The sequence below is a fragment of the Gymnoscopelus microlampas genome (assembly GCF_963454915.1).
Source record: "Gymnoscopelus microlampas genome assembly, chromosome: 22".
Lineage (NCBI taxonomy): Eukaryota > Metazoa > Chordata > Actinopteri > Myctophiformes > Myctophidae > Gymnoscopelus > Gymnoscopelus microlampas.
In genome coordinates, this window is record NC_139959.1 from 46621537 (window position 1) to 46644502 (window position 22966).

Genomic DNA, 22966 nt, shown 5'->3' on the forward strand with positions numbered 1-22966 from the left:
TTTTCAAATAATTGTAGTGGACTGGAGTAAAGGTACAATATTTGCCTCTGAGATGTAGTGGAGTAGAAGTAAAAGTACAGACAATTGGAAGTACTCCAGTAAAGAAAAGTACCCCAAAATTGTAGTTAAGTACAGTACTTGAGTAAATGTACTTACAGTAGTTACTTTACACCACTGATAAGCAGCACCACCTAACCTTACATGGGCAATGCATATTTGTTGGTGGTAACAATGCTATGTATGTGGAAATCAAAAAATAGTAAGTGTAGTGTAGAGCTGAGATGCATTTTAATTGTAAATATATATTTTAGGTTGATTACATTAGTGTTGTATTAATTATAATTATAATGGACATTAGCTATATTACCTTCATCCTTTCACTCAGTGAAGAAGCCACTTTAGATTTGAATTCTGCCACTTTGCTGGAGTCTCCCTCTACTCTCTTGAGATGGATGTTGATTAGACTGAAGGTGATGGGATATGTGTTGGAGATGGACACCTCACTCTCTGTAGACATGACGGTAGTTGCATACTTGAGTGCTTCCAGCACAGGCGCTACATCCTCCATTATTTGCCTGTGCTCGTCTTTCAGCTCCAGTGTCCGAGCGTCTGTCAGTTTGGTCACTGTGCGGTCTGAAAGCACGGCGCACACAGCCCACCGCTGTTCTATTAGTCTGGAAAACATGTCACATACAGAGTTCCACCTGGTTTTACAGGACTGAATGATTTGATGATCTGCCACATTCATTGACCCTTGCTTCTCTTCCAGCGCCTTGGTGGCTTTGGTGCTGTGGTTGAAGTGTTTTACCAATCTCCCCGCAGCTGCAATGACTCTGTGCAGGTGGACAGCGAACCCGTCGTTGACGGCCAGCTGTAGAGTATGTGCGTAGCATGGAACCGAGGCCCAGTTGACTCGATCTGGTCTGTTTGCCGAGACTATGTTCCGAGCGTTGTCGTGAACACAGGCGATCACTCGTCCGGTCAGTCCCCATGACTCCACGACGTCGTTTAATTTTTCAGCTAAATTCTCAGCCGTATGGCTCACCGACATGCTTTCTGTGACCAGGACCGCCGACTTCATCTCCCAGTCCTTCTCCATGTAGTGGCAAGTGACTGTGATGTAGCTTTCTGTTGTTAACGAAGTCCAACAATCTGTTGTCAGAGCTACATTTGTTGTGGCTAACTGTTTTTTCAGCTCTGCTTTTTTTACTTTGTAGCGTGTGCTTCCGTGCGGGTTGTTATGGTTCCTCGAGAAGGGATATTGTACCCTGGCTCAATGAAGTTTAATAGCCCTTGAAACCCCTGGCCATCCACTACGCTTATTGGCATCATGTCTTTTGCAACCATGTTGCAAATCCTCTGGGTAATGCTCTCCGCTCGTGCCTCATCACACGTCTTTTGTTTGGCAAACGCCGCAGGTATTTTAGGTTGCGATCCACTACTCTTCCCCCAACAACACGACTGGATGTGTGTTTTTTAGGTGGTACATTAGCGTAGTGGTTGAATTCTTGTACTTGAAAACAGCGTCACATATTTTACACCTTGCATCTTTGTCTTGGTTTTTAAGTTCAAAGTATTCCCACACAGGACTTCTTTTTGCGCGCTTCATGTTTGTTTTCTTTTTTTTTCCTGTCGAGTCGCGTGTGTCACTGGAGGGTGTAGGCAGCTGGTGTAGGCGTGGTGTGGCCTCTTGAAAATAATTTTACTAAGCAACGGCGCCCTCGTGTGTTGTGGCGAGACATTACATCGGCATTACATTCACAGAAATCCGCCCAATGATAGAACCGCAGAATTTTCAATTGATTGTTAATCGTTTGATTTAATCGGATAATTTCGTGATCGATTAATTCGATTACTCGATTAACTGTTAAAATCCCTAGTCCGGTGGCTAAATATGCCTTTTTTACACAATAAAAAAGGTCCCGTGGTCTTTGATGGCCAGATGGGGGCTAGAAGAGCTACTGTAAATAATAATAAAGAAAACACCGGGTTATTGTGTAAAAAAAGACAAATTTAGCCACCGGACAGAATGCCCCCGCCCACTGTAAAAAAAGATAGCGAAAATTGCTAAAACTATAGAAAGCAGTACATTTAAAATGTTTGACACTCATATTGTATTTACTTTAATTACAATCTAAAACATAAACCTTGGTTGTAAAAAACTAAAGTTGTCCTTTAATCCACATGTTTTATAATTAAACAGGTTTCATAATGAATGAATCCACAATTAAACAGGTTGTATTAACACTTTGCATAAAGTACTTTAAATGTTAATCATTATTATTATGAACGTTTAATAATCAGAACTATTTATCTCTTCCTCCAGGACTTCCTCCAGTCTCCACCAGAGGGGGGCAGCAGACCACCTCTACACCCAGGCGGTCCTCCCCCGGGGACCCCCCCCCAGCCACAGCCACGTCCCCACAGCGGCGGGCTGGGCGGGGTCTTCGGCCAGCTGTTCAGTGACATCATCGTCCCGGACGACAAGAAGCGCAACAGGAACAGGAAGCAGCAGCGCGGAGGAGACTCGTCTCTCTCTGATGACATCACCACCACGGCCCCGCCCACCCCGGCCGCCTCGGACACGTCGTCGTCCTCGGCCACGCCCACGCGGGCGGCGGCCGGCGACCAATTGGACGTGCCGTTGTTGGAAAGCGTGGCGGCGACGCCCCCTGGCGGCCGTCTCCACCCTCTGCCCTCTCTCTCCGTCCAGGAGGGGGGCGTGTCCTTTCTGGGGTCGGAGGTCAAGGTAACGGTGATTGATCAAACCTCTCTGCTTTCTAAAACATTCTGTACAAAAAAACACATAGGAAACCATGTAAACCAGGGGTATTCAACTAGATTAGGCAGGGGGCCACAACTGTAAAATAATTTGGAGTTGGGGGCCACGCTTTGCGCACGCGCGAAATTTTTCGGGTCTAATTCGGTCTAATTTGGGTCTAATTCGGGTCTAATTCGGTCTAATTCGGTCTAATTTGGGTCTAATTCGGGTCTAATTCGGGTCCAATTCGGTCCAATTCGGTCTAATTCGGGTCTAATATGGTCTAATTCGGGTCTAATTCGGGTCTAATTCGGGTCTAATTCGGGTCTAATTCGGGTCTAATTCGGTCCAATTCGGTCCAATTCGGTCCAATTCGGTCTAATTCGGGTCTAATTCGGGTCTAATTCGGTCTAATTCGGGTCTAATTCGGTCTAATTCGGTTCTATTTAAGGCTCTAAGTTAAGTTCTAATGAAAGATGGCCTTTCAAGAACTAATGAAGGATAAATAATTTGTAGATAATAAACAGCAGATAAGTTAATATTTCATAATTGATCCTGTATTATTTAAGTGTTAAACACAGCTATAACAGCTGATAATATAATATTTCATAATTGATCCTGTATTATTTAAGTGTTAAACACAGCTATAACAGCTGATAATATAATATTTCATAATTGATGCTGTATTATTTAAGTGTTAAACACAGCTATAACAGCTGATAATTTAATATTTCATAATTGATGCTGTATTATTTAAGTGTTAAACACAGCTATAACAGCAGATAATTTAATATTTCATATTATTTGAAGTGTGAAGCTATGGTTAACAATAATAATTACATTCTGTACATTTGAGGAGGGGAAAACTACAACATTTTGACCTGAAAATGTTCCTCCTTTCTTTCTTTCTTTCTTTCTTTCTTTCTTTCTTTCTTTCTTTCTTTCTTTCTATTCTTCAACATGACCTGTGTGTGTGTGTGTGTGTGTGTGTGTGTGTGTGTGTGTGTGTGTGTGTGTGTGTGTGTGTGTGTGTGTGTGTGTGTGTGTGTGTGTGTGTGTGTGTGTGTGTGTGTGTGTGTGTGTTTTGTTGCAGCTGGAGAAGATGGAGGGTGGAGCTTGTGGACGAGTGGGAGGAGTTAAGACGGAAGAGGGAGGAGCTTACGGAATGGAGGGAGGAGCCACAGAAGCAGGGAAGGAGTTGCTGCGTCACCTGCTGAAGAACAAGACCTCCCCGTCGCCCGGCAACCAGCCGTCCAATGAGAGCGTCCGATCCGAGGAGGAGGGCCCACTGGGTGGGGCCGGTTGCCATGGCATCAACAAAATGGTGAGGGGGGGCGGAGCTTCTCTATGTGTTTTGTACTGATTATTATGGGATGCACCTAGCAACCACCTAGTAATGCCCTAGCAACCATCTACTTTACCTTAACACCCACCTAGCGACCACCTGGTACACCTTCACAACACCCTAGCGACCACATGCTACACCATAACTGCCTAGCAACACCCTAGCAACCTCTGTGCTTCACACATTGAGTGCCTGGAAAAAAATATTAAGGATCGGTAAAAAATGTTTTCCTTCACAGCACCAGATGAGTCCAGTCAGGCCAGTTATAACTAAACTATAACTAATAAACTATAACTAATCTATAACTAAATAAATGTTTTCCTTCACAGCACCAGATGAGTCCAGTCAGGCCAGTTATAACTAAACTATAACTAATAAACTATAACTAATCTATAACTAAATAAATGTTTTCCTTCACAGCACCAGATGAGTCCAGTCAGGCCAGTTATAACTAAACTATAACTAATAAACTATAACTAATCTATAACTAAATAAATGTTTTCCTTCACAGCACCAGATGAGTCCAGTCAGGCCAGTTATAACTAAACTATAACTAATAAACTATAACTAATCTATAACTAAATAAATGTTTTCCTTCACAGCACCAGATGAGTCCAGTCAGGCCAGTTATAACTAAACTATAACTAATAAACTATAACTAATCTATAACTAAATAAATGTTTTCCTTCACAGCACCAGATGAGTCCAGTCAGGCCAGTTATAACTAAACTATAACTAATAAACTATAACTAATCTATAACTAAATAAATGTTTTCCTTCACAGCACCAGATGAGTCCAGTCAGGCCAGTTATAACTAAACTATAACTAATAAACTATAACTAATCTATAACTAAATAAATGTTTTCCTTCACAGCACCAGATGAGTCCAGTCAGGCCAGTTATAACTAAACTATAACTAATAAACTATAACTAATCTATAACTAAATAAATGTTTTCCTTCACAGCACCAGATGAGTCCAGTCAGGCCAGTTATAACTAAACTATAACTAATAAACTATAACTAATCTATAACTAAATAAATGTTTTCCTTCACAGCACCAGATGAGTCCAGTCAGGCCAGTTATAACTAAACTATAACTAATAAACTATAACTAATCTATAACTAAATAAATGTTTTCCTTCACAGCACCAGATGAGTCCAGTCAGGCCAGTTATAACTAAACTATAACTAATAAACTATAACTAATCTATAACTAAATAAATGTTTTCCTTCACAGCACCAGATGAGTCCAGTCAGGCCAGTTATAACTAAACTATAACTAATAAACTATAACTAATCTATAACTAAATAAATGTTTTCCTTCACAGCACCAGATGAGTCCAGTCAGGCCAGTTATAACTAAACTATAACTAATAAACTATAACTAATCTATAACTAAATAAATGTTTTCCTTCACAGCACCAGATGAGTCCAGTCAGGCCAGTTATAACTAAACTATAACTAATCTATAACTAAATAAATGTTTTCCTTCACAGCACCAGATGAGTCCAGTCAGGCCAGCGGAGCTCCACGGGTCGGGAGGGAAGAAGACTCAGCGGAGGGCAGACAGACAGGCAGACAGACAGGCAGACAGAGAGAAAGACAAGACGCCTCGTTACAAGAGGAAGAAGAGAGACACAGACGACAAGAGCCTGTGTTCACCTGAGGCCCTGACGCACCTGAAACAGGTACGACAATTACACTGTACACCTGTAATACCTGATCAATTACACTGTACACCTGTAATACCTGATCAATTACACTGTACACCTGTACTACCTGATCAATTACACTGTACACCTGTAATACCTGATCAATTACACTGTACACCTGTACTACCTGATCAATTACACTGTACACCTGTAATACCTGATCAATTACACTGTACACCTGTAATACCTGATCAATTACACTGTACACCTGTAATACCTGATCAATTACACTGTACACCTGTACTACCTGATCAATTACACTGTACACCTGTAATACCTGATCAATTACACTGTACACCTGTACTACCTGATCAATTACACTGTACACCTGTAATACCTGATCAATTACACTGTACACCTGTAATACCTGATCAATTACACTGTACACCTGTAATACCTGATCAATTACACTGTACACCTGTACTACCTGATCAATTACACTGTACACCTGTACTACCTGATCAATTACACTGTACACCTGTAATACCTGATCAATTACACTGTACACCTGTACTACCTGATCAATTACACTGTACACCTGTACTACCTGATCAATTACACTGTACACCTGTAATACCTGATCAATTACACTGTACACCTGTAATACCTGATCAATTACACTGTACACCTGTAGCAGCGCTCTGAGGCACTCAGAGCGCACAACACAGCTGAGGCACAACACAGCTGATTCCAGTAGGCTATACGCTCCGTCGTACGAAGGTATCGCACGGCGAAAATAGCCGATCTACAAGCTCACAACGCGTCGCGGTGTGAGCTTGTAGATCGGCTATTTTCGCTCTCATTTGGTTTCGCGTTCTCCTTCTCATCCTCTTCTAACCATTGATCAACCGTAAGTCCACCAAATAAATCAAAATTAACAACTTAGTCCATTTTGCGTAGCTGTTTGTTCTCCGGTGGCGGCGGTGGGTCAGGATACTCTCTGTTTGTTTTCCTACCGTGGGACAGCGTGACGTCACAGCACAGCTGTGTCATACAGATGTGCCACTTCAAAACTTCACACGTTACTGTTCTTTCCCTGAAATTCCCCTGAAAATGCATTTTTTCCTCCCTTTTCTGCCCTTAAAATGCACTGTTTTGCCCCTGAAAATAAGTTGTCACTACACACCCCTGTTTTTCCCTTCAACAGACATCCATATACATGAGAACAAAAGAATGTGTGTTTAACTCATCCACTGCCTCTGACGTAAAAAACGTAATTTTTTCCAATTACCAAATCTGCCACTGACGTAAAAAACGTAATTTTGATTAATCATTTTTTAAAACAAGATCTCACCGTCCTTCATCTCTCGAAGGGAAGCATTTCATTGTAGCACACCCGGATACGGAAATACGTCATATCAAAGATTTTCGCTCCCGCCCACTTCCTGTTTATGTTCCGCTTTCAAACGCCATTATCTCGGCTTTGCATTTCTCCGTCGAGTAACACTGTTTCGCGTCGCTGTTTTGAAACTGCTACTGCTGCAAAATGGAATGTCGCCGATTGAAAATTTCTTCTCTGGGCCACTCACACAACTACCCTGTGTGTCTACAAACAGTTGAACACGCGATCATAAGGGATTTAGCGAGGTCTGTGGCGAGGTGGAAAAAGAAAGTGAGTTTTCCGTTCTGATGGCCATGCATGGTGTTTAACGCTGGGCTGGAGGAGAAGGGCTCCGCCTCGACCGTAATGTTTGTTGTCTGAGCGACGTGCACGACTTGCCTGTGTGTTTAGAAACGACTGGACTTGCGATCATAATGAAAAAAAAAAATTGTGAATTTTTAAACAATTTTATAAAAAACACTAAATCGCTGGCAGTGGGCAAACACAGCCAGAAATAAGTCTGGCAGGGAATGAGTTAAGAAGGTGTCAGACTCATTATGAGGCGAAAGGTGATTTGACCAGTTGCTCAAATTAATTAGCATCATAAAAGCAGTGATCACCAAAATATTTCAGCATTTTAAATGCCCTTCTTTGTCCCTCTTATTGCCCTGGGAATCCCCTGAAAATTTACTGTCTTGGCGATGGCAGGACATGTGAAGTTTTGAAGTGGCACATCTGTATATGGTCTAATCAGGCGCGGACTTCAGTGCGGAGTGATTTATTAATGTGATTCGGCCCGTGCTATGATGCTGGTTTGAAGCACGGCTAGAAAGCTATTTCAACCAATCAGATTGCTTGGTCGGAACTACCTGTTGTATAATACCTTATCACTTACACTGTACGACCTGTAATAACCTGTCTGTCTGTCTGTCTGTCTCTCTACAGCAGCTGTCTCTCCTACCTCTCATGGAGCCGGTCATGGGGCTCAACCTGTCTGTCTTCTCTCCGTTCGGCTCGTCTGTGGATCCGGACAACAGACTCAGTGGATCGTTTGGTAATGCCTGTCTGGAGGGAGTCACTGACTACTACTCTACGCTCATATATAAGGTACCTATTACTATTACTACTAGTACTTATTACCATTAGCTTTACTACTCTACGCTCATATACAAGGTACTTATTACTATTACTACTAGTACTTCTTACTATTACTATTACTACTCTACGCTCATATACAAGGTACTTATTACTACTAGTACTTATTACTATTAGCTTTACTACTCTACGCTCATATACAAGGTACTTATTACTACTAGTACTTATTACTATTACTACTCTACGCTCATATACAAGGTACTTATTACTACTAGTACTTATTACTATTACTATTACTACTCTACGCTCATATACAAGGTACTTATTACTACCAGTACTTAATACTATTACTATTACTGCTCTACGCTCATTTATAAGGTACTTATTACTACCAGTACTTAATACTATTACTATTACTACTCTACGCTCATATACAAGGTACTTATTACTACTAGTACTTATTACTATTACTATTACTACTCTACGCTCATATACAAGGTACTTATTACTACCAGTACTTAATACTATTACTATTACTACTCTACGCTCATTCCTGCCTATTCAAAGGCGTTTTCCCGCCTATTCAAAGGCGTTTTCCCACCTATTCCCACCTATTCAAAGGCGTTTTCCCGCCTATTCAAAGGCGTTTTCCCGCCTATTCCCACCTATTCAAAGGCGTTCTCCCGCCTATTCCCGCCTATTTAAAGGCGTTTTCCCGCCTATTCAAAGGCGTTTTCCCGCCTATTCCCACCTATTCAAAGGCGTTCTCCCGCCTATTCCCGCCTATTTAAAGGCGTTTTCCCGCCTATTCAAAGGCGTTTTCCCGCCTATTCCCACCTATTCAAAGGCGTTTTCCCGCCTATTCCCGCCTATTCAAAGGCGTTCTCCCGCCTATTCCCACCTATTCAAAGGCGTTTTCCCGCCTATTCAAAGGCGTTTTCCCGCCTATTCAAAGGCGTTCTCCCACCTATTCCCGCCTATTCAAAGGCGTTTTCCCACCTATTCCCACCTATTCAAAGGCGTTTTCCCGCCTATTCAAAGGCGTTTTCCCGCCTATTCCCACCTATTCAAAGGCGTTCTCCCGCCTATTCCCACCTATTCAAAGGCGTTTTCCCGCCTATTCAAAGGCGTTTTCCCGCCTATTCCCACCTATTCAAAGGCGTTCTCCCGCCTATTCCCGCCTATTTAAAGGCGTTTTCCCGCCTATTCAAAGGGCTTATTCCCGCCTATTAAAAGGCGTTTTCCCGCCTATTCCCGCCTATTCAAAGGCGTTTTCCCGCCTATTCAAAGGCTAAAATGGCAAAAATAGCCGATCTACAAGCTCAAAACGCGTCGCAGCGCGACGCGTTTTGAGCTTGTAGATCGGCTATTTTTTTTTTCTACGCTCATATACAAGGTACTTATTACTACTACTACTAGTACTTCTTACTACTTAGTCCATACCCGATGAAGTGCGCAGGCGAAGGTAGTAGCAAACGTGGGGTTATCCCCGCGTGACCGCGTCCCGTCACTGTTTAAATCTAAGTACTGGCTGTGTTTGTTTTGTTGTTATTGTTAAATTAAGGCGTGTTCGTGTGTGTTGTGTTTCCAGCAGAACAACCTCAGTAACCCCCCCACCCCCCCAGCCTCCCTGCCCCCCACCCCCCCTCCTGTCGCCAGGCAGAAGATCAGCAACGGCTTCGCCACGACCGACGAGCTAGCAGGTAAGATGCTATCGCTAATGCTAACCGCTACGTATGAGCTAGCAGGTGAGATGCTACCGCTACATATGAGCAGTGGTGGAGAAAGTACTCACATTCTTTACTTAAGTAAAAGTACCAATACTGCAATGTAAAAATACTCGGTTACAAGTATAAGTCCAGAATAAAAAATGTACTTGAGTAAAAGTACAAAAATATTGGCATCAAAATGTACTTAAAGTACCAAAAGTAAAAGTACTAAATATTTGAAAATAGCCTAGGTTTAAAATAGGGCTGAAGTTGTTAATGTATGTTTTATAATGTAATCATTTACATCTGAAAAGTAACTAGTAACTAAAGTTTTCAAGTAAATGTAGTGGAGTAAAAGTACAATATTTGCCTCTGAGATGTAGTGGAGTAGAAGTAAAAGTATTGTAAATTGGAAATACTCAAGTAAAGTACAAATACCTCAAAATTGTACTTAAGTACAGTACTTAGTTACTTTCCACCACTGCTGCTAATGTATAATTACTTTAAGTAATTAGTATCTTATTTCACGTTTGTTCAGCGGTGAAACGTGTCGCCGGGTTGAAGCAGAAAGGGGAGGAGCTTCTTTCTCTAAGCCACGCCTCCAGAACAGTAGATGTTCCCGCCTCCTTGCCAACTCCGCCCCACAACAACCAGGAAGAGATCAGGTTACACTTCCTGTTATTACTGTGTGTGTGTGTGTGTGTGTGTGTGTGTGTGTGTGTGTGTGTGTGTGTGTGTGTGTGTGTGTGTGTGTGTGTGTGTGTGGATATTTAGGGGTTAAATTTGGGATTAAGATTAGACATTTAGGGGTTAAATTTGGGATTATGATTAGACATTTAGGGGTTAAATTTTGGGTTAAGATTAGACTTTTAGGGGTTAAATTTGGGGTTAAAGGGTAAGACCACTTTGGTAGAGGTTTGGGTTGTGTAGTTACCTTGCCATGATGTAACTCCAAAGGTGGGCAAGAAATAAAAAAAAATTGCTCCATTGATTAGAAATTGATAATTCAAAATATGCTCCTCATTGACTTACATTGTACGGTAAAACAGCTCTCAAAGTCACTCTTTTAGCACATAAATGAACCCAAACAACCCAAGTTGATTCAGACAATATAGAGCATCACCAAACCCACTACTGTTTGTTTATTAAATAAAAATGTCAACTTCCTGTTGATTTTACTATTTGAAGATCTGAATCCGGATCCGCCGATCCAGTCCGGGTTTTCTACTTATTAAAAATGGCAAAATCAACAGGAAGTTGACATTTTTATAATAAAAAAAAACAGTACTGGGTTTGGTGATGTTCTATATTGTCTGAATCAACTTTGCTTGCGTTTGTTTATGTGCTAAAAGAGTGACTTTGAGATCTGTTTTACCGTACAATGTAAGTCAATGAGGAGCATATTTTGAATTATCAATTTCTAATCAATGGAGCAATTATTTTTGATTTCTTGCCCACCTTTGGAGTTAGATCATGGCAAGGTAACTACACAACCCAAACCTCTAACAAAGTGGTCTTACCCTTTAAGATTAGACATTTAGGGCTTAAATTTGGGATTAAGATTTGACATTTAAAGGTTAAATTTGGGATTAAGATTAGACATTTAAAGGTTAAATTTGGGATTAAGATTAGACATTGAAAGGTTAAATTTGGCACGTCAACTAGCGTTCCGTTAGAGTTGCAGACCGTTTGAGAGGTTTGGAATATTTCATGAACTGTGTTGAAATGCAAACGCTATGAAACGTAGTTTTGGTTCAGAAAAAGGTTTGACATAAAATGTAGCTTAGCTTAGCTTAGCTTAAAACAAGTTTGACATAAAAAAAAAAAAAGTTTGACATAAAAAAAACATAAAAAAAAAAGTTTGACAAAAAAAAAAAAAGTTTGACATAAAAAAAAAAAGTTTCACATAAAATGTAGCTTAGCTTAAAACAAGCCGATCTGACGAGAACTCACATCAGCTCTCAATACAGGAAGTAGGACTCTGTACAGGAAGTAGAACTCTGTACAGGAAGTAGAACTTTGTACAGGAAGTAGAACTCTGTACAGGAAGGGAAGTAGTAGAGTGCCGCGCTATGAGCTTGTAGATCTGCTATTTTTGCAAAATCGTGAAAATGTGTGCAAATCTTTGAACATAAATATATATATATTGTTTTAAAGCGAAAAATTTTAACTCGAATATTTGCTTCCGGGGGTCCCTGAAACATATATTTTTTAGATGGGGGTCCGTGGCTAAATACACGTTATTTTGGGGGTCCTTGACATGGAAAAAAGAATCACTGATATTATGGCGACATAGGTTTTTTCCCAAAAAACTGTTAAATCCCCCAGAAGCAAAGATTTGAGTTACAAATGTTCGCTTTTGAAACTCAAATCTCAAGATTTTGCAAAAAAAAATAACGATATTTCTAAAAATAGCAGATCTACAAGCTCGTAGCGCGGCACTCGGTGCCGCGCTATGAGCTTGTAGATCTGCTATTTTAGATTTTAATATACTAATTAATTACTAATTAATTACTAATTAATTACAAAAAAATAAAACTAATTAATTAATTAATTACTAAAAAATACTATTTTTTTTTTTAATTTAGTAAATTTTTTACTAGTTTAATTTTTATTTTTTTTTAATTGAAAAAAATATATATTTTAAAAAAAAATTAAAACTTTTTTTAGTAAATTTTTAGTAAAAACTTTACTACAAATTACTAATTAATTACTAATTAATTACTAAAAAATAAAACTAATTACTAGATTTTAATATACTAATACCTGTGTGTGTGTGTGTGTGTGTGTGTGTGTGTGTGTGTGTGTGTGTGTGTGTGTGTGTGTGTGTGTGTGTGTGTGTGTGTGTGTGTGTGTGTACACACACAGGGATAGTGACAGTCCGGACAGCATCGTGAGGTCTTCGTCTCCAGAGAGCGACTTGGAGGACTTGGAGATCAGCAGATATCCTGACCTGTTCAACACCGTCCTCAACGTCAAACACCGGGCCCCCTCCCCCTGCCCGTCGCCTACAATACCCATAATGCCCTGTGCCTGGGGCAAAGGTCAGACTTAAGAAACCTTACGTTTACACCTTAGTTGTAAATACTTGTTGTAATAAGTTATAATTGAGTTAGAATGAGTTAGAAGTAGTTAGATTACATTACAGTCATTTAGCAGACGCTTTTATCCAAAGAGACTTACAATAAGTGCATTCAACAAACTACTAATCACCAGAAGTGATTAGTAGTTTGTCTTAAAGGTGTAGTGAAATGAAAAATATGTTTTTCACACTTTTAGAGCATATCCGTGGTCATCATATGGGCATACCCAACAATAGATGCAAAAAAAATTGAAAAAACAAACATTTTTGTGTATTTCTATATCTAAAGTCCCTAAAAAGCCAATCTTAATTACTTCCTGTAAAGGAAAACGTGCTGCGTGATGACATAACGCAGCCTTCATGAATATAAATTAATCTTGATTACATGCACCTGTTTGATTCCCATAGCTGCACGTTCTTCAAACACAGCTGATTTTAATTACAGAGATACTCTGTTTTGAATCTCATTGAAGATGAGTGTATTACTCATTTTAAACTTCATCTGCACACTAAAATATGTATCTGAAAACATTATAGGTTAGAAATAAGCCAGGTAGTAGCAAACGTGCTTCACTGGCCGTCTCTCTCTCACTTGTAAACAAACACTATCCCTGTTGCGCACGGATGAAGTGATTGAGATCCAACGTCCCATAGCCTGAAGGGATGGGACCTTCTGATTGGTTTAGAGTCGATTGAAGTTTCAAATTGAACCTTCAAAATAAAATGACCGAAAATGTCACTGCAGTGCGTCTTTAAGTGCATTTTCTTCAAAAACAAGCAACCAAGAGTATACCTGGCGCATAGGTAAAAGTGCAATATATCAGCTTCCTACTTTCTTAAACAGATGAGACACAATAGCAAAATCAAGTGAGCAAGAGCTAAAACAAATAAGTGTTTCGACTAAACAAGATCCAATATAACAATAAAACAAAAGTAGGCCAGGCAAAGAGGAAGAGTAGTGTTTCCTGAAGAGGTGGGTTTTCAGCCTGTGGTGAAAGATGGGATGAGTGACTCTGCTGTCCTGACATCAGTGTCTCTGCTGTCCTGACATCAGTGACTCTGCTGTCCCGACATCAGTGTCTCTGCTGTCCCGACATCAGTGACTCTGCTGTCCCGACATCAGTGACTCTGCTGTCCCGACATCAGTGACTCTGCTGTCCCGACATCAGTGTCTCTGCTGTCCCGACATCAGTGACTCTGCTGTCCCGACATCAGTGACTCTGCTGTCCCGACATCAGTGACTCTGCTGTCCCGACATCAGTGTCTCTGCTGTCCCGACATCAGTGACTCTGCTGTCCCGACATCAGTGACTCTGCTGTCCCGACATCAGTGTCTCTGCTGTCCTGACATCAGTGACTCTGCTGTCCCGACATCAGTGACTCTGCTGTCCCGACATCAGTGACTCTGCTGTCCCGACATCAGTGTCTCTGCTGTCCCGACATCAGTGACTCTGCTGTCCCGACATCAGTGACTCTGCTGTCCCGACATCAGTGACTCTGCTGTCCCGACATCAGTGACTCTGCTGTCAGTGACTCTGCTGCCCTGACATCAGTGTCTCTGCTGTCCTGACATCAGTGACTCTGCTGTCCTGACATCAGTGACTCTGCTGTCCTGACATCAGTGACTCTGCTGTCCTGACATCAGTGACTCTGCTGTCCTGACATCAGTGACTCTGCTGTCCTGACATCAGTGGGAAGTTCATTCCACCACTGTGGGGCCAGAACAGAAATTCAAATTCAAAGAAGGAAGGAGAGAATTGTGACAGTGAGACAGGAGAGTATTTCCATTTTCTGGAAATTAGCAGACCGGCACCACGGACCTGTCCGCACGGCTCTGGGAGTGTGAGAGAAAAGAGTACACATCTGACAGAGCCGCGGGCGTAGCGGTGTTTTCTGGTGGGATCCAAGTCTCAGTCAGAGCAAGGACGTTGAGGGAGAGCAAGGATGCGTAGGCTGAGATGAAAGCAGCTTTGCCTTCCACCCAGTGGTGGAAAAAGTACTTGAATTCTTTACTTAAGTAAAAGTATCAATACTGCAATGTAGAAGTACTCTGTTACAAGTAAAAGTCCGGAATTCAAAATGTACTTGAGTGAAAGTACAAAAGTATTGGCATCAAAATGTACTTAAAGTACCAAAAGTAAAAGTACTAAATATTTGAAAATAGCCGATCTACAAGCTCACAACGCGTCGCGATGCGACGCGTTGTGAGCTTGTAGATCTGCTATTTTCAAATAGCCTAGGTATAAAATAGGTTTAAAGTGGTTAATGTATGTTTCATTATATCATAGTTTATATCTGAAAAGTAAATAGTAACTAAACTAAAGTAATTGTAGTGGAGTAAAAGTACAATATTTGCCTCTGAGATGTAGTGGAGTAGAAGTAAAAGTATTGGAAATTGGAAATACTCAAGTAAAGTACAAATACCTCAAAATGTTACTTAATTACAGTACTTAAGTAAATGTACTTAGTTACTTTCCACCACTGCTTATATAGGCAGCAATACTGGCAGCGGTGGCCTAGTGGTTAGAGGGGCGGCCTTGATACCGGAAGGTCCCTAGTTCGATTCCCCAATTCATCACATCAATCATGAATCACCGCTGAATAGCCCTTGAGCAAGGCTTCCATGCAGGGTCCGGCTGGAAACAAGCTTCGTGCTTAGTCCGACACCCTGGGTAAACAACAAACTTTGCTTTGCTTCCACCACAGCCGAGTGGCAGTTCCAAAGCCCCCCCCCCCCCCTGTTACCACTTGCTCGACGTGAGTCGATAGAGTGGGATAGATGAGATTAGTGGTGTGTCGCCACGTCTGGGTGTGTAACCCAGTGTTTGTGCGACCACCAGGAAGAGGAGAGGACAGGAATAGGAAGAAAACACATTGTAGATCACTAAACATATTATGTTATTATATAATGACTTAGAATGAGTTATTATATAATGAGTTAAAAATGTTCGCTTTGAAAAAATGATATATACATTAACTCATTTAGTGTAGGGCAATGGTTCTCAACCAGTGGTCCGGGGACTACCAGGGGGTCCCCTGCAAAATAAGTTAACATAGCGTCACAATCATTTTAACCACTTAAAAAATAGAAGATATACAAGCTTTGAAAAATCTTGAATATGTGTGCATATCTTTGAATATACATAACCTTAAAAGCGAACGTTTTTAACTCAAATCTTTGCTTCTGGGGTCCCTGGCACAAACCATTTTCAGATGGGGGTCCGCGGCCAAATGTATATCAATTTAGGGGTCCTTGGCATGAAAAGGGTTGAAAACCACTGGTGTAGGGGTGTGCCGATATATCGCGATACGTTTTCGTGACGATATGTATCGTTTTGGGGGAAAAAAATATGTTTTTTTTTTTTTTTTTTTTACAATCATTATAATCAGGCATGCAAACAGCCACGAGGTGAAAAGGTTGACAACATGTTGTGTTTTTTTTTTTCGGGTCAGGTGTCACACTATAATTGCCCTATTTGGATTCAAAACGGCTATTGTAGCTGAAAAGCTACAAGTTTGCATGTCTGAATAATGCAAAAACTGAATTATTTGTTTGCATTTACTTTTTTTCTCCCCCATATATTTTCGTAATGAAAAAAAGTGCGTATCGTATCGAAATCGTATCGAAGTTGTGAGCCACATATCGTATCGTATCGTTTGGTGAAATTAGTGTATCGGCACACCCCTAATTTAGTGCAACATGACGTCTAAGACGTCCCGTGGCCTGAGCGCCCCGTGCGCCCCATGGCGTCTAAGACCTCATGAAAAAATAAAAAAAACAGAACCCAAGATATCTGAAGATGTGCAGCTCCATCCACTCCTTGTTTAACCCATTGGTTCTCAAAGTGGGGTCCGGGGACCCCCAGGGGTCCTTGAGGGAGTTCCAGGGGGTCCCCAGCTAAATGATAGATTAGGCACAAAATGGACCCTTATGGGTCTGTTACTCTGAGAGTGTACAAATGGAACCAAATGGACCCTAACGGGTCCATTTGGTTCCATTTTGGTTCCATTCCAGGGTAGGTTCCATTTGTACACTCTCAGAGTTAAATTGACATAGATTTAACAATATAAATTGCGGTCCAAGTAATAGAAATGCCATTAAATGGGGGTCCGTAGCCCTAATTTATGTCAAACTGGGGGGTCCTTGAAATTAAAATGGTTGAGAATCACTGCTAGAGGGGCCGTAAAAAATCTTCTCTTATGGGGGTCCGCGGGCTAATAAGTGTCAATTTGGGGGTCCTTGACATGAAGAAGTTTGAGAACCACTTGTTTAACCTATAACTGTGTGTGTGTGTGTGTGTGTGTGTGTGTGTGTGTGTGTGTGTGTGTGTGTGTGTGTGTGTGTGTGTGTGTGTGTGTGTGTGTGTGTGTGTGTGTGTGTGTGTGTGTGTGTGTGTGTGTGTGTGTGTGTGTGTGTTTTCAGCCTCTGCGGTGAAACAGGAAATAAAGGCGGAGCCTAATCCCCTGGGACGGCCCTCCTGCTCCAACGCCGGTGGTTTGGTCTCCATAGCGATAACCCTTAACCCCGTAGCCGCTCAGGTACGTCTCTCTCGCCAAAAATCTGGCAACAACACTGGTTGTCATGGTGATAGCGTAGCGTTTACTCTCACCCTCTGGTCACGTGACCGACCCTAACCTCTGGTCATGTGACCGACCCTAAACCTCTTCTTTCCCTCTACACCTATAGCCTCTTCTTTCCCTCTACACCTATAGCCTCTTCTTTCCCTCTACACATGTAGCCTCTTCTTTCCCTCTATACCTACATCCTCTTCTTTCCCTCTACACCTATAGCCTCTTCTTTCCCTCTACACATGTAGCCTCTTCTTTCCCTCTACACCTACAGCCTCTTCTTTCCCTCTACACCTATAGCCTCTTCTTTCCCTCTACACATGTAGCCTCTTCTTTCCCTCTACACATACAGCCTCTTTTTTCCCTCTTCACTTGTAGCCTCTTCTTTCCCTCTACACCTATAGCCTCTTCTTTCCCTATACACCTATAGCCTCTTCTTTCCATCTACACATGTAGCCTATTTTTTCCCTCTACACCTATAACCTATTTTCCCTCTACACCTATAGCCTCTTCTTTCCCTCTACACCTATAGCCTCTTTTCCCTCTACACCTATAGCCTCTTCTTTCCCTCTACACCTATAACCTCTTTTCCCTCTACACCTGTAGCCTCTTCTTTCCCTCTACACCTATAGCCTATTTTCCCTCTACACCTATAGCATCTTCTTTTCCTCTACACCTATAGCCTCTTCTTTCCCTCTACACATGTAGCCTCTTCTTTCCCTCTACACCTATAGCCTCTTTTTTTTTCACCTGTAGCCTCTTTTCCCACCTATAGCCTCTTTTCCCTCTACACCTATAGCCTCTTTTCCCTCTACACCTATAGCCTCTTTTTCCTCTACACCTATAGCCTCTTTTCCCCTCTACACCTATAGCCTCTTATTTCCTCTACACCTATAGCCTCTTCTTTCCCTCTACACCCGTAGCCTCTTTTTTCCCCTCACCTATAGCCTCTTATTTCCCTCTACACCTATAGCCTCTTCTTTCCCTCTACACCTATAGCCTCTTCTTTCCCTCTACACCTATAGCCTCTTCTTTCCCTCTACACATGTAGCCTCTTCTTTCCCTCTACACCTATAGCCTCTTTTTCCCTCTACACTTCCCTCTACACCTATAGCAAGCTCTCAACGCCTCGCGCTGCGAGTCGTTGAGAGCTTGTAGATCGGCTATTTTCGGCTAATGTTCCCCTCAGAAAAGGAATTCTAGGGTTCAAGTGGTTAATGTATAAAAAAATAAATCCTATCACACAAAGATTCGCACGCGGGTGGTCCCGTTCGCGCGCGCGATTGGGTTTGTTTTTTCCCGGTTTTTGGTTACTTTATTTCGGTTTTAGGATAGGGTTAGCGGAGGACTTCTCCGTTGGGACTTCAGTAAAATGCTTCCAATCAAGGCGTCTTGACATAAAAAAGCAGATTAAAGAATTGTTGCATTCGCCATCTTTATTTGAAAGAAAGTTTATTTTAAGGATTTTGTTCTGTTAATACATGTCTAGGAAACTAAAGTTCCATGTGAGCTATTTGTTGAAGGTATTTTCCTTGTGGACTCTGCATGGCAGGATTGTCCAGATTCCTGAGTACACGGTTAGGTTATTTAATTATAATAGGTTATTTGATAATTGCTTATTATCAAAACATTTCTTTTGCAAAAAGTGGGTAAATTCAGTAAATTAACTGATAAAACATGAATTAATAATAACATAAAAAAAATATTTTGTTAAAAAAAATAAAAATAAAAATCTCCATTTTTTTTTCACATTCACCAAAAAATCTGGCGACCCCCCCAAATTATTTGGCGACCCCCCTGGGGTTCGCGACCCCCAGGTTGAGAACCACTGCTCTATGGGGGTGGAGTCCAAGACGGTTCAAGGTTTGGACCAACCAACAGCATTTTTTGCGGTTTTGGGTGAAAATTTCACGTTTTTTTGCGGTTTTGGGCGAAAATTTCGCTCTTTTTGCGGTTTTGGGCGAAAACCGCTGAATTCAGCAGAATTTTGCGGAAAGGAATGAGACCGTATATGGTCGTGACGTTAAATAACGTCACGAGGATATTCGAAGATTTCTAGATATCTAAAAACACAGATTATACACAACAACAACAAAAAACAGGATCTCGTTTCTTGAGTCCTAAACTTCATTAAAATAAGATCTGGTTCAGTGGCGCGCACAGGCATTTTGAGGGGCAGGTGCTCAAGTAAATTATACTTTTTTTTGTGTTTACTTGGTCTGCTCTTTTTTCTCTCTATACACCTATACCTCTTTGCCAAAAATAGCCGATCTACAAGCTTAGCTTGTAGATCGGCTATTTTTGGCTAAAGTTCTCCTCAGAAAAGTAATGCTAGGTTTTGAGTGGTTATGGTAAAAAAGAAAAATCATATCACATAAAGATCCCCCGGACCCCCTGTTGAAGACCCCTGCTGTAAACTGAAGTGAAAAAAAAAAAGTTTTTTTTTTTTTTTTTTCAAAAGGGCACTTCTGGTCAAGAGGGCAAAGGGCAGGTTGCTCTAGCACCACCTAGAGTCTATCTGTGCACGTCCCTGAGATTCTGGTTGCAAAATCGGCGAAATGTCCCTTTAACTCATTCACTGCCAGAATTATTTCTGGCCCGTTTGAACACCGCCAAGATTTTTCATTGAAAAAAAAAACTACTCAGGAGCCGAGATAAAGAATTTTTAAGTTTTAAGTTAACAAGGAAGTGGATGGGAGTCTATATCTTCGAAAAATCATATCTCCTTGGTCTTTGGGTCCAAAAAAAAAAAAAAAATCTTAAAAAAAAAAAAAAAAAAAAAAAAATTTTTAATTTTTTAAAAAGTCGTTTTAGTCGTTCTTGGCAGGCATGGCTTATGGACAGAAGTCGTTTTAGTCGTTCTAGGCAGTATATGAGTTAAAGGACAACTTTGTTTTTTTACAACCAAGGTTTATATTTTAGCTTGTAATTAAAGTAAATGAAAAATGAGTGTAATTTCTTTTTTCATTTACTGCTTTCTATAGTTTTTGCAATTTTCGCAATCTTTTTTTACAGTGGCTAAATATGTCTTTTACACAATCCCATGTGTCCCATGGTCTTTGATGGCCAGATGTGAGTTATTGGGGGCTAGAAGAGCTACTGTAATTAACTCATTCCCTGCCAAGTACGACTAAAACGACTTTAAAAAAAAAATATATATATATATATATATATATATATTTTTTTTTTAGATTTTTTTTTTTTTTTTTACCCATAGATTTTTCGAAGATCTAGACTCCCATCCACATCCTTGTTAACTTAAAACTTTAACATTCTGTATCTCGGCTCCTGGGTACTTTTTTTTTTTTTATGAAAAATATGGCAGTGTTCAAACGCGGCCAGAAATAATTCTGGCAGTGAATGAGTTAATAATAAAGAGTTATTGTGTAATAAAAATACATATTTAGCCACCGGACAGAATGCCCCCGCCCACGTAAAAAATATCGCGAAAATTGCTAAAACTATAGAAAGCAGTAAATGAAAAAAAAAATAACACTCTTCATTTATTTACTTTAATTACAAGCTAAAATATAATACTTGTTTGTGAAAAAACAAAATGTCCCTTAAAAAAAAAAAAAAAAGGGACATTTTTTAAAAAAACATTAAAAAAAAAAGAAAAAAACATTTTGTAGCAAAAAAAACAAAATGTCCCTTTAAGGTGGTTTGGAGGAGACCAGACGCTGCAGATCTCTGCTGAAACTGTTGCCCTAGCGACCGACTCCCGCATAAGAGCACGGTGATGCATGGATGCATAGTGTGTTGCCATGGTGATAACGTTGCCATGGTGATAAGAGCATGTTGATGGATGCATAGTGTGTTGCCATGGTGATAACGTGTCGTTACGGCGATGATGTGTTTGTTTACAGAACATTCCGGCGGTGTTGACGGCGTTGTCACGGTTACTGTCCGTTCCTGTTCCCCCACCGTACCATGTGACGACCAGCAACCTGGACCTTCTGGCGGCCGTGAGGATACCGGTTCAACCTAGTGGCGCAACACCAGTACTGCAGGTACTCATATATACATAAATACATCTAGATATATACCAGTTCAACCTACCAGTACTACAGTGGTGGAAAGTAACTAAGTACATTTACTTAAGTACTATACTTAAGTAACATTTTGAGGTATTTGTACTTTACTAGGGTTAGTTTCCCAGCACTTTTTACTTCTACTCCACTACATCTCAGAGGCGAATATTGTACTTTTAAGTCCACTACATTTACTTGAAAACTTTAGTTACTAGTTACTTTTCAGATGTAAATTATTACATTATACAACATACATTAACCACTTTAAACCTATTTTATACCTAGGCTATTTGAAAATAGCAGATCTACAAGCTCACAACGCGTCGCTATGCGACGCGTTGTGAGCTTGTAGATCGGCTATTTTCAAAATATTTAGTGCTTTTACTTTTGGTACCTAAAGTACATTTTGATGCCAATACTTTTGTACTTTTACTCAAGTAAATTTTTAATTCTGAACTTTTACCTGTAACTGAGTATTTTCATATTGCAGTATTGGTACTTTTACTTAAGTAAATAATTTGAGTACTTTTTCCAACACTACCTTACCACTACACATAAACCTCTCACAAAATGTAAGGAAACTTGAATTTGGGGCCGTTATATCTCCCCTTTACTAATACCAATCAGTAAAGTGTTACATATCATTTTTATCGCTTATTAGTCACCTTTACAACAAGGTACAGCTTGTAAGCATCGGGCATTCGTGGAATGAGCAACACAGGCAAACGTGTGGGTAGCGCCGAGCAAAAACGTGCCAAAATGGCCTGTTAGACTTTTCTGCTGACATTCAATGTTGTGACATTCATGACATTCAATGGGCTTCAGGTGTGTGACAGTCACAGGTGAGTGACCGGCACCTGAACATGGGTTCTGCAACTTTGTTGAGTTTGTGTATACAGATGTGCCATTTCAAAACTACAAATGTCCTGCCATCGGCAAGACAGTACATTTTCAGGGGATTCCCAGGGCAATAAGAGGGACAAAGAAGGGCATTTAAAATGCTGAATTGTTTTGATGATCACTGCTTTTATGATGCTAATTAATTTGAGCAACTGGTCAAGGACCTCTTCAAATCACCTTTCGCCTCATAATGAGTCTGACACCTTCTTCAACACACATTCTTTTGTTCTCATGTATATGGATGTCTGTTGAAGGGGGGTGTGTAGTGACAACTTCTTTTCAGGGGCAAAACAGTGCATTTTTAAGGGCAGAACAGGGAGGAAAAAATGCATTTTCAGGGAAAGAACAGTAACTTGTGAAGTTTTGAAGTGGCACATGTATGCTCCAAGCAGCAACACTGCCCCCATGGAAAGATGACACTTTTGTCAGGATAAGGCCCG

At 40.7% G+C, this 22966-nt stretch overlaps 1 protein-coding gene across 1 annotated transcript in view; it reads left to right on the forward strand.

Annotated features, from left to right (window-relative positions):
• The window catches only part of LOC311038684 (histone-lysine N-methyltransferase 2C-like), a gene marked incomplete at its 5' end in the record, with an annotated part of 190283 nt that overhangs the window by 138913 nt on the left and 28404 nt on the right, over window positions 1-22966 (forward strand). The window contains 9 exon segments of the mRNA XM_084048252.1: window positions 2327-2749; window positions 3855-4085; window positions 5605-5796; window positions 8087-8248; window positions 9828-9939; window positions 10484-10610; window positions 12814-12989; window positions 17450-17565; window positions 21462-21605. Coding sequence (XP_083904378.1) covers window positions 2327-2749; window positions 3855-4085; window positions 5605-5796; window positions 8087-8248; window positions 9828-9939; window positions 10484-10610; window positions 12814-12989; window positions 17450-17565; window positions 21462-21605 — 1683 coding nt within the window.